This window comes from Malaclemys terrapin, chromosome 8 (genome assembly GCF_027887155.1).
Source record: "Malaclemys terrapin pileata isolate rMalTer1 chromosome 8, rMalTer1.hap1, whole genome shotgun sequence".
Classification (NCBI taxonomy): Eukaryota; Metazoa; Chordata; order Testudines; family Emydidae; genus Malaclemys; species Malaclemys terrapin.
In genome coordinates, this window is record NC_071512.1 from 77,114,794 (window position 1) to 77,126,799 (window position 12,006).

At 37.9% G+C, this 12,006-nt stretch overlaps 1 protein-coding gene across 14 annotated transcripts in view; it reads left to right on the forward strand.

Moving 5' to 3' along the window:
* Positions 1–12,006, forward strand: part of EVI5 (ecotropic viral integration site 5) — a 142,738-nt gene that overhangs the window by 42,911 nt on the left and 87,821 nt on the right. For 10 of the 14 annotated variants that reach the window (XR_008445871.1, XM_054036615.1, XM_054036622.1 and 7 more), the window contains 4 exons: positions 1,037–1,097; positions 4,436–4,489; positions 7,801–7,833; positions 8,403–8,546. Coding sequence is in view for 13 of the 14 variants with exons in the window: in XM_054036615.1 (XP_053892590.1) it covers positions 1,037–1,097; positions 4,436–4,489; positions 7,801–7,833; positions 8,403–8,546 (292 nt within the window). In the remaining variant the exon portion in view is untranslated. The remainder of the gene's footprint in view (positions 1–1,036; positions 1,098–4,435; positions 4,490–7,800; positions 7,834–8,402; positions 8,547–12,006) is intronic. The other 4 variants (XM_054036620.1, XM_054036617.1, XM_054036621.1 and 1 more) reach the window with 2 other exon arrangements.

Consider the following 12,006-nt stretch of genomic DNA (forward strand, 5'->3'; position numbering starts at 1 on the left):
CACCTCTGTCCCCTTTCTGATCTCTGAGTGCACCCCCTCAGGTCTTGTGTATCATGCCTCTAGCTATCCTGAAGTGGAATTGTGCAATTGTCCCATTCTGAGACTGGATCCTGTGTCCACATTTCTTACTCTGCAAGGCCAAATGAGTTTGTGCACCTGTGGTTCTTCCCTTTCTGGGAATCACTGGTGATCAGTGGTGTACGGTGATCAGACGGCCTTCTTAAAAACCAAAGTATTGTTTATTTTGCAGTAGGAGCAAAGGCATTTAGAGAGATTTTAAAACGATCTATACTTATCTGTCCTACCTAAAGTCCCATCATCCCTTTATGGTAACATAGGCATGCCTAACTTCTTCAGACATCCTCAGGAGGGTGTTGTCTCAGTTTGGTACTCCCAAAACCTGCCAGAGTTCCTTTGTCCTTCTTTATGAGCCTTTTCCTCTCATGATCCAACCATTTTTGTAGATTGGCTGGAGAGGAGGCAAAATAATTAAAGCAATAAATCTGGCATTGTCCTGTCTTTTTATTGAGGTAACTCAGTGTTTTTATAAATCAACATCCCAATAACCAGGCCAATGTACAGTAGTAATAAATTACAGGGCAGCTCAGACTCCAACTACAAAAATACAAATGAGTTCTAATTTTAAAAAAAGGTCAAATTTCTGTATAATGCAAGTTCATGAAAACCGTTCAATGGTCCGTTTCCTGGGGTATTAAGTAGGCTTGAGCTCTTTAGGGAACTTGCCCAAAGCCCATTTAAATCAGTGAGTCTATCCATTGAATTCAGTGGGTTTTGGATTAGGTGCCAGATACTTAGATGCTTTCATTTACTTAGGGATGCCCTATAATTTTTTTTTTCGGATAGTTTACTATAAGGAAAAACAGGCAACTCTCAAGCAGTTATATTAAACAAAGGAAATGTCAATCATTCATTGGCATGTAAATTTTTCTGCTGTTGCTTATTGGGCATATCCATATACCAGGCAGTAAATCAATTGTAATATTTCTAATAGGTATTTACCATTTTTTATTTTTAGGTTAGAAAAGGAATACACTACAATAAAAACTAAAGAAATGGAAGAACAAGTTGAAATTAAAGTAAGCATGAAGCAGTAGTGTAAATGTCTCTGTGAAGAGCAGTTGGCTTGGGGGGTGGGATACTAGTCTGATCTGGGATATCTGCAATGGTGGATTTCATGAGCTACTAGAATGACAATAGTTGTACTTGGGCTGTGGGTTCAAAGAGGAAGTTTGTAATGTATTCTGTCCCTTCATTGAAGTTCTGATGGAAATAGATACGTTATATAGAAAATCATGAACAAGAAAAGTATAGAAATGATATGAAATGCTGCTTTTTTGTAATTAAAGCATGGCTACAAATAAAAGTTTGTAACATGCTGATCTAGGTGTGGGTTTCCCACAGAGGATCTTCTGAAAAAATAAATCTAAGTGATAGGGAAGAAGCTTAACCCTAATTTAAATTTTTTTTTGACATGTTTGAGCAATGCATCATCTGCTGGCGAGATGTTGCATTTCTTGTGCATTGAGGCGTGAGATCAGAAGCAAAATATTGGCAAATTTTTACTGATAGTTTTCATCCTTGAGTTTCCGGAATTAACATATATAACATTTAAAAAAGAACCTTAAAGTTCAGTTCTGCTCTGAAAAGTCTTCGCAAACGTGGCACCTTATTACTAACTGACCAGCTTCCTGTGTGTATTCATTTATTGTATCTACTTGCTTTAGTGACAAAAACAAGCTTTTGCTGTTTTTGTACTCTTAGCCTTATTGGCTGTACAGTTTGAGCTAGATTCCCCTTCATGGGTGTCAATATACTCATTTCCAGTCATGGGTCGTCACAAACCCTTGTCTCATTTCCCACTAGCTTCTCTATCCAGCTACATGTGCCACAAAGCATACGGAATCTATACATTGTTTCATTGCTTGTCACTAATTTAGCAACACATAGTTGGTGAAGATGTTTTTAAAACATCAGAAGATACTTTGCAATGTTGCAATCTTCTGATGGTTGGATTTAAAAAGTAATATGAATATCATTATGCAAAAACAACAAAGAGTCTGGTGGCACCTTATTATGCAAAAAGAAAATCAAATCTTTAGTCTTGCCAAGATCAAATATTTACATTCAGTTCATTAGGTGAATGTTAAAACCAATGACAAAATCAAAATTTTAAACTTCCCTTTAGTAGTGTTTCTGAGGTCCTTTGCTTGGATATAGGTTTGGGTTTGATCCATCTCCCCCATCCACTAAAAGCTGTGAAAATGAGATCCACATCTTTGGCTCTAAAAACAACTCCTTCCTTCCTGTTAGGGGAGAATCCCAGTGGTGATGGGGAGATGTGTTGCATACCCCATGACATTTGCTGACCTGGGTTATGCTAGGATATTCAGGATTAAATATTGAAACTGTTTCAGATTGCTTCACAATCTTAATCTATTCTTAGTAATGTTAATTTATTTTAACATCTGTTAGGGTAATATGGCCTTTCTGTAAAAGAACAAAAGGCTGAACATGAATAAACAGCTCAGATATTTATAAAAAAGGGCATCTTTTAAAAAGTTTTCACTTCTGTGGTAGGCATCCATCCTGCTGCTTACAGCAAAACTCCTGTTGTTTTTTTTTTTTTGGGGGGGGGGGGGAGAGGGCGGGAAGGAGAAAAGGTGAAACTCCCATTTGTTGGTATTCTTTATTGCAGTAATCTATTGAATCCCTTCTTCCTGATGTCTGTATTGTATTCACTGCAGACTTCATTCTCACTGCAGGCACACATGCCACAGATGCTGGTTGTGCATTCAGTGTATAAGCAGACACAATGCTGCTCCATTTCTAAAATTAACTACTTAATAGTTAATTATTAACAATCATTTGCACATACCAGTAAAACATATAAACAAAATAATTGTTAGTTTGACAAAGCAATAAGTCCAGCTGAGCTATCTAAAACTCAGATCTAAATCAGACTGGTTACAGGTTTATATGAGAAAACAAAATACATACCAAGATATTTCCCTCTCAGGGACTTATAACCGTTTGGGGGGAGTAAATTAAAGGAGCAGCTGGTCTTGACACTAAAGGACAGGACTGGAAGTTGGGAGATCTGGGTTCTAATTCCAGTTCTGTCAGACTCTTGCGGTCTTTGCTAGTCACTTCCCTTTTTGTGCCTGTTTATCTGAAAAAATGGGGGTTCTTGCCTTCTGTACATGGGTATTGTGTGGAAGTAATTAATGTTCTGAAAACATATTGAGACCTTTTTATAAAAAGCACTGATGAAGTGCAAAGTTGTTATAAAATTTTGGCCTACATTTTCAAAAGTTACTAGAGATTGGGAGTATCTGTTTTTGGGCACAGAACTTTAGATTCTTTATAGGAGTCTGACTTTGAGAGGGTGGATGATCAGTGTTTGAGTCACTGTATTTAAACACTTCTGAAAATTTAGGCCTGCTTCCCGTTATGCCCGAAGAGATTTGGCAATAGTACATTAATTAAAAGAATACAGTGAGCAAACCTTTGGGATTCGCCATATACTAACTATAATCTTTAGCACCACTATGAATGTGAAGATTGTTTAGTTACTCTAAACTTGACTTTATCCTGTGCAGCCTTGAAGAAAGGGGTGAATACATGCTTAACTTGTATGCAGTTAATTATCATGATTGTATGTGTAAGTGGCCATTGAAAGCCCCACATCTGCTTCACACACAGTTGTGGCAACTGCATGAACAAACTATGCTCTTGTGCATATGCAGAAAGTTTAGAAGAGCCATTATAGGCTATTTTCTTAAACTGGTGAAATCCCCTCTACAGCTAAAGCTGGGACTAGTAATTTTCTGGATGGGACCTGCAAGAAATGTTCTCTCCCATTCCCCTACTCACTTTCTTGCCAAGTGATGGGGATGTTTTCACTTTTGGGACTAAGTGTTATCCTGAAAAATATTTTCCTAACTTTCTTGAATTCCAGCTAGCTAGTTTTCATCTGGCCTTGTCTGAATTGTATAATCAATTTTATAAAGCTAATGTTGCTTACCATGGAAGCTTGAACAGCCTTCTCTCTTAAATGTTATGTAGGCAGGTCCTGTGGCTTACAGCTTGTCTAATACTTAATACCCTTTGTTAGAAAGCAAAGTTGAGACCAAATTTGCAATCTTTAACAAATCCAGTTTCCATATTTTCTATGACATGCTAATTCAGATAAAGGGGTGTGTGTGAAAGGGAGGTTTGTTACTGTTGCTTTCTCTACTCATTTATAATGTGTTTCATAGGTGCTGAATAGTGTGGATTTATTTATTTATTTATTTATTTTTTATTTTAAGAAATTGTTTAAACTTGTTTGAGTTTCTGGTGTTACTTGATTATCTATCTGTTTACTACATATCCTCCCACATGCACACTTAAAACTATCTTGCTACTTTTACAGAGATTACGAACAGAAAACCGACTCTTAAAACAGCGCATTGAAACACTAGAAAAAGTGAGTACATGAGTGACTGGATTTAGCCTGCATCTTTACTACACAATTGCCACAAAGTTGAATACATGAAATACCTCATAACTGTAACTTGTTTATAAATTTTTGTGCACTATTCTGCAGTATTTATCTCTATTTAGCTGAATAGTATGGTAATGATATGGATGCTGCTTACAAATGCAGTGTTCCTTAAAACTTGTATCTTAGGGTTGTACTAAATGGATAGAATTGCATATAACTTAAAAATCCCAACTTCATCTCTGTGGAATTGCATTCCCTGCATCAGAAGGATCTCTGCAAAATACAGAAGGATTAGAGTACACGTAGTTTGGGGGGATTCTTAACAATCCAAAGTCCTAAGTTTCTAGCCACTGCAGGTAAGGGCTGAATGAAGAGCCAGCAAATGCTCAATGTGAGCTAGTAAAAAGAGGATAGAGATGAATGCGGGTTCCACCAGTCTCTGTTCTTCCAAAAGTCTAATAGGTTGTTTCAGCACTCCCAGTCTAATTCAGTCTGGGAAGCCTGATGCCTGGTACTCTGGCCTCTTGCATGGATCTGTATTACACTAGAAAATTGGGTCAGAGGCAGGAAAGACTTGGGTATGCTTTCAGATAGATCTAAAAGTCTTAGACTTCTTTAACCCTTGGACTTTAGTACAACTCTGTGGATTTCATTTTATTTTTTGAAAGCGCATCAGATTATAAAAGTAAACCGGTATTGATGTATTGTCAAAATATAGAGACTGCTCATGGATAACCTCTGTCCATATCCTGAAATCATAATTCTGGTTGTAAATTTGTATGTCCGATCTGGTGGTAGGTTTAGAAATGTAAATTGGGTTTTTTTTCTTGTAACTTGCAATATTAAATTGTTCACTTCCCAGATTAAATCAGACCCTTGTGTAGAGCACATAGCAGTCTTTGTGCACTAGTAATTTCTTGGGGCTTTGCATGCCCCCCAGAGACATAATCCATTTAAAATGGTAAATCGATATGACAGTTCCTTTAACAGGTGTTGTATCAAATTCTAATTTGTTATAGCAATAAAGAACATTAACTTGCAAGAAACCACACTATAAATAAGAGTGCAACATTCACGAAGCAAAAAATTGGGCAGGAAAATATTGTTTGAAGAAAAGACTTTGGGAATGTTTCTACTTTTAGTGTTGATATACTGGCAAAACTTGCCTGAAAAGAACAAGAACAAGGAGTCTGGTGGCACCTTAAAGACTAACAGATTTATTTGGGCATAAGCTTTCGTGGGTAAAAAACCACTTCCACTCCCAGTAATTGATGAGGAGGTGTCAACAGGGCCGCCCAGAGGATTCAGGGGGCCTGGGGCAAAGCAGGGGAGCTGCGGCACTTGTACTCACCCGGCGGCAGTCCAGGTCTTTGGCAGTGAGGGGCCCTTCAGTTGTTCTGTGTCTTCAGCAGCACTGAAGGGCCCCCCGCCACCGAAATGCCGCCGAAGACCTTGAGAGACTGAAGGGCCCCCCCCTGCTGAAATGCCGCCAAAGAACCAGACTGCTGCCGGGCCAGGGCTCACGGGGCCCCTGCCGCCAAAGACCCGGACTGCCACCGGGCCAGGGCTCGCGGGGCGCCTGCGGGGCCTGGGGCAAATTGCCCCACTTGGGGGGGCCCCCCCCTCCACCCCGGGCGGCCCTGGGTGTCAATACCAAAAGAGGGAAAATGCCACCGGACTCCTCATTGTTTTTGTGGATACAGACTAATTGGCTACCCCTCTTACATGAAAAGAGAAGCCTATTTTTGAGACTGCTAGAGGCTGATTGCAACGAGTCACTCAGTAGTGAATTTCCATTATTAAATATTGCAGTTTTACAAATAAAAGCGGGGGAGGGATAGCTCAGTGGTTTGAGCATTGGCCTGCCAAACCCAGGGTTGTGAGTTCAATCCTTGAGGGGGCCACTTAGGGATCTGGGGCAAAATCAGTACTTGGTCCTGCTAGTGAAGGCAGGAGGCTGGACTCGATGACCTTTCAAGGTCCCTTCCAGTTCTAGGAGATAGGACATCTCCATTAATTAAATTTAAAATAAATCTTTCGGAGGAATTTGAATCTAAGTTTATAGAAAGCTTTGTTTTTAATATACTCAATCAAATATGAGAGCATTTGGTAATTGTGTACTTAAAGCAAAAGTTGCAGCTTCATCTTCAGGGTATTCCAATATTAGTGGTTGCTCTTAAGTGTCTTTTTTCATTTTTTTAACAATTCTATTAGTTTTAGGAGTGATTCCATATTAATAGGGAAATAGCTGTACAGCAGCAATATATTGCAAACCGATAGGAATGTTAAGTGCACCTGTTGTGAGGAAAAAGATGCTTTTCCTTCTCAAAAAAACTCTAATAGTCATAATATAGATGACTTAATTGTGACTTCATGAGGAACATTTGAACCTAATTTAAACAGCTAAGTGATCAGTTTAATATAGATAAGAACTAAATTCTCTTAATGTGACTGAACTTTATTTTGATAGTTGAACAATATATTTTGTCTGGAAGTAGTAATTTGTATGGGGGAAGTATACGTTGTTGCAGAGAATCTGAAAAACATATAAGTGCATTAGAAGAGAATAGACTTGAAACTGCACGTGCCTGAAAGATTCAGTGGGTTCTTTGGCTAAGCTGAACTGCTTTGGATAGAATGCTTGTCAGAGTACTTGGATATCTAGGAAAACTTTTCTGTTGTAGAACTTGAGCAAGGTGTGTTTGTTTGCTAGAATGTACTAATGCATTGGCTCCTAAACCTGTTTTAGAATAAGTCATTGGCTCTTCGTGCCTGACATTTTGCATCATTTAACTTTCTTGCTTTTACCTCTTGGGAGTCTTGATATTGCATGAATGACTCTGCGTTTAGCGGAGTTTTAAATATGATTAGATAATGCCTTTCTTTCATGGTATAACCATGGGTCAAGTACTTTACATTCCTGTTCATATTCAGAATATTTCAGATAGAGCACTACTATCTAGTGTAAATGACTAAACAAAAAATGGTTCACAGCAAAATACCCAGTCTCTTCTAGACGAGTTTTAAATTCTTAGTCTGGCTTTGAGTACCTCCTTACATTGATTGCTAAAATGGAATGCTATAGATTGATACAGAAGGTAATCATTGCAGTGACTTTCAAACATAAATTGTATTAATTTGTATGAAAAGTCAGTCCTGAAAGATTACAGTTTGTATGGAAAATGGGTAGAATTTGACATTCATTCTTGGATCTTAATTTGTCACTCTTACCTCTCCTCTGTTTTTGTTTTTCTTTTCCCTTATATTCCTGTCTAAATTTTTCCTTTTTGTAGGAAAGTGCTTCCTTGGCAGATAGATTGATACAGGTATAGTCCTTAAGTATTTTACCTTATACCTCCCCTCCCACCCTCAAAATGGAAAACACTGTATTTAATGCATGGATAGTTCTATGCATTTATTTTGAAATCTAACCCTACCTACTTAATTTGGACATAAAATATTTAGCTAATTCTTCATTAGAATTTTGTTTATTTTTAGCATCTAAAAATAGACCAATCTGACATCTGCACGTTGTAATATTTTTCTAACATGAATTTTGTAATCCATGGATTCTGTGGCATTGTATTAACACTTACCCTTAAACTGAACGCTGAAAACTCTTAGCAAACCGGTGCATGTATAACAGAGTAACATTGCATGAACTGAATTTTATTGAATGCAAGTACACAACTGAACTTGCTAAAAGATGGTAAGCTTTAATTTCACAAATTAGAGCAGTACTAAACTGCTACATTTTACTAAATTGTTATCAATTGTAACTAAGTTCTATGCTGTTTGTGAGATTTAATATCGCAAAGTAAATGGCTAAGCATCACAAAGACAGTCTGTCTTGGATCTGTCCTCAACTGCTTTAAAAAGAAAATTATGTCCTAAGGGACAAGTGACAAGGGCCCAGGAGGCTGAGGAAAACTACCTCATAAAACGGGAGCTAGCCACCATCAAACAGCAGAGTGATGAGGCCATTACTAAACTGGAGCAAGCTGAGAATACCATCAGGGAGCTCCAGCAGCAACAATGGGTAAGGAGCCTGGTAGCACTTCATCTCATCTGTCTCATTCACTTGTTTATTTCTACTGGTCACGGCACGATCTCTGTGCTGTCCTTGTAAATATTTTGTTTATCATACTATCTGCACTCATGAAATTATACAAAATCCAACTTGTAAGAATGATAGACCATTTAATAGCGTGGTTTGGCTTTATTGATAGATTAAATTACACTTCTTTACATATATCCTACATATATCAGATAGACAAGTTATTTTTCCTTCAATATTTTTCTGTAGGTCTTCAAATAAGTCCAGGAATTGCAAATTGATTCGTAAAACCTTTGCCTAGCCTCTTGTTATAATTTAACCTGGAATGATTTTAATTTTTCTACCTACTTAGACATTTTGTTGTTTCCTGAGATTAGTTTTCTGTAAACCAGTTAGTAAGATTTCATCTGTAGGCTTCTAGTGACATGCTAAGACTTTATGCTGTACCAAAAAAGCCCTCTTTACTAAAGGAGAACATTAACTATGCTGCTACAGCATATTTTGGTTTATATTTAGAAATAAAGTAGGTGTGTAAACTGTAGCTAGCTTGTGTGGAATATGGAAGTTTCGCTAAGTGGTCATTGCTACAAAATGGATTCAAAGTGTCATTTTGCTCTAAGCCGCTGTCAGAGCATTTGCTATTTTCTCCTGAAAGATATAGATGTGCCTCCGCAGTCTAAACTTGCATTTAAGAAAAGCGGTTATGTACTGGCATATAAACTCCCATAACACTTTAGACCATGCATCACAAAGTACCTGTCCAGAGCTCTAGACACTTCTGGCACATGCCTAAAACACAGTTGTACAAACAGGTATTACCAACAAGAGAACTATCAAATTAAAATAGAACTGTAGCCCTCCCTGCCAGTACCAGCCTTAACTGCACAATTCCTTCCCCAAAGCTCAGGAAATATTTGCACCTGCAATCTGGGAAGCTGGAAAATGTTTTTCATTCGACAAAGATAAATCTGTATGCCCAAAATACAACTGGAATACAAATTTGTAGAAATTGAAGCATTTTGTGCATATGCATCTCTATTTGTAATGCCCAAATATTGCATTTCAGAGTAGTTGTAATAAGAAAATGTAGTCTGACTGACTAGATCATAACTGCGAAGAGAGCTCTGACTAATTGGTGTGTAACAAATTACTGTTTGCTTAATTGTGGCAAGTTTCCCATTAAAAAAGAATAAGAAATGGATTGTGGGAATGGTGGAGATGTTCTTGTGGCTGTTTTTTGACTTAAAGCATTCAAGTAAGTACATTTCCACTGAAATGAAACTTTTTATACCCACAGCCGCTTAAGGTTTCAAAAATATATTCTCATGTGCCAACAAAAAATAAGAGTTTGTATCTAAATGTATTTCTGGACATACAGTAGCATCTCCATAGTTAGTGTTGCATTTAAATTTGCAATTAAAGTAGGACTAAAATCTATCTTTAGCAATTTACTTTGTTAAATTTGAGGGCTAAATTCACTCATTGTGTATGGAGCAAGTGAATTTAATTATTTATTCAGTTATTTTACTAGTCAGACTGGCACTTTAAAAATGAGCCCTTTCTAAAATGATGTTAAAGGGCCTCCTTGGCACGTCTGCTTTCTGGTGTACTAGGCATAAGGATGAGGGAGTCCTCTGTACTTAATATGCTTGAAGAACACTCCCACCTTTGCCCCCCTGGACAGTCTTTGTCCACAGCCCTCTTAAATACCAACTCTGGCATCACTGCTTTCACCCCCTTGAGTCTCAGCACACTGGGCAGTAGCACTGTGAGGAGCCACATATGTAGGATTAGCAGCTGTGTAGGTGGAGGATGGGATGGATATTGCAGGGATGGTGAGACCTGCTGGGGATGAGGGGAGGCATTTGCCCTGTAATCACTGTGCATGTACTAAATTGCCCTAAATGTCACACCCACAACCTTGATTCCAGCCATATGCTTTCAGTTGTACAAATAATGCATGAGACTGGAAGTGCATGAGAGATCAATATTCTCTGTAGATACAATCTGTAGTTGGAGTTAAAGTTGTGCATTTGTGTGATATAAAGGAATTTGGTGTGCATTGTCATTGGCTATATGTTGGAAGTGCAAAGGAGTTGATTGTGGAGGTGAGGAGTCGGTGCGTTTTGTTAATGGGATGATTAGATGCTAAGGCTGCCTGAACTGGTGCCTTCCTGGATTTTTAATGACTGTGTGTTGGCGGGGTTTACATAGTAAACTTTTTTTAACATGAGGAATAGATACAGTGGCTGCAAAAACTTTGAATGTATGCACAGCACCACCTAGTGGAAGTTAATAACATTTAAAATCTGAAGTTCAAAAGAAATTTATAATTAACAACTTTGACAGGAAAATTGAGGCATCTCATTATTTTGATGCTGTTGCTTACTATTGTGGGCCCACTCTTGGGGGTATTAGAACATCTTGATATCAATATAGTCTTATAACTTCCTTTGTTTATTGTCCTTCATCCTGAAGGATTCAAAAATTATTTTACTGGTGATGCATTAACAGCCATCTCTGAGTGGCATTACACAGAAGTATTTGCATGATATAACTTGCATAAATTTCAAAAGTGCAGTCCACGCCAGAAATACTTTAGAGTCGAAGTCCCTCGTCCTGCAGTTGACTGTGTATGGGCGCATATCTGCATCTGTATGCCATGAATTGCAGGATTGAGGCCTAAATTTGATAGATACTGAACATTAAGATAACAAATGGAAAGTATTCATGCAGCAGTCTCTTTTAGACAGCAGCAGTAATGGACTTTAGGAGGGAAAGCAAACTTCTCTAGATGAAACTTCGGAAGCAGATTTAGGTAGGAAGACTATTACCCAAGTTGCAATTATGCTCGCCAGGCTGATGTGAAAAGTGCAATTACTCATGTTCAAATACTAATCAGATTTGATTCTAACTGTTGAGATCTGAGATTTCAAGCTCGCACGAAATGACTAAAGGCCCTATTTTAAGATTACCTATGTAAAATATTTTGTCTTAAATATCTTCTACACAACTGCTCTGCAAGACTACAAATGCACATAAAATTGTGCATGTTACCCAAGTGTGCCTGTTGACACCAGAACCCTGACTTGTATGCAGCCTTGAGATTTTTCTTCTTAAACCCGTAGTCTAAATATTTGTAAGGAATTTGACGGTAAAAATAAATGACTCTATTGCAAATTGCCAAAGCTTCTTTTTGAGGCAGTTTTTGTGGACTTTTGTTTGTCTGTGGAAGGAGGGGAAAACTTCTTAAAGCTTTCTTCAGACAATAATTATGGGACGGACTTGGAACTACTACTGATGACTTTGTATGCTGACAAAATCTTGCTCATTACACACGCACATCACATCTGACCATATTTTATATATAGGCTAACAAGATCCTTTTTCTTTGTATAGCTGATTATATTAAGGTAGCAGTCTGGCATGAAAATTTGACTGA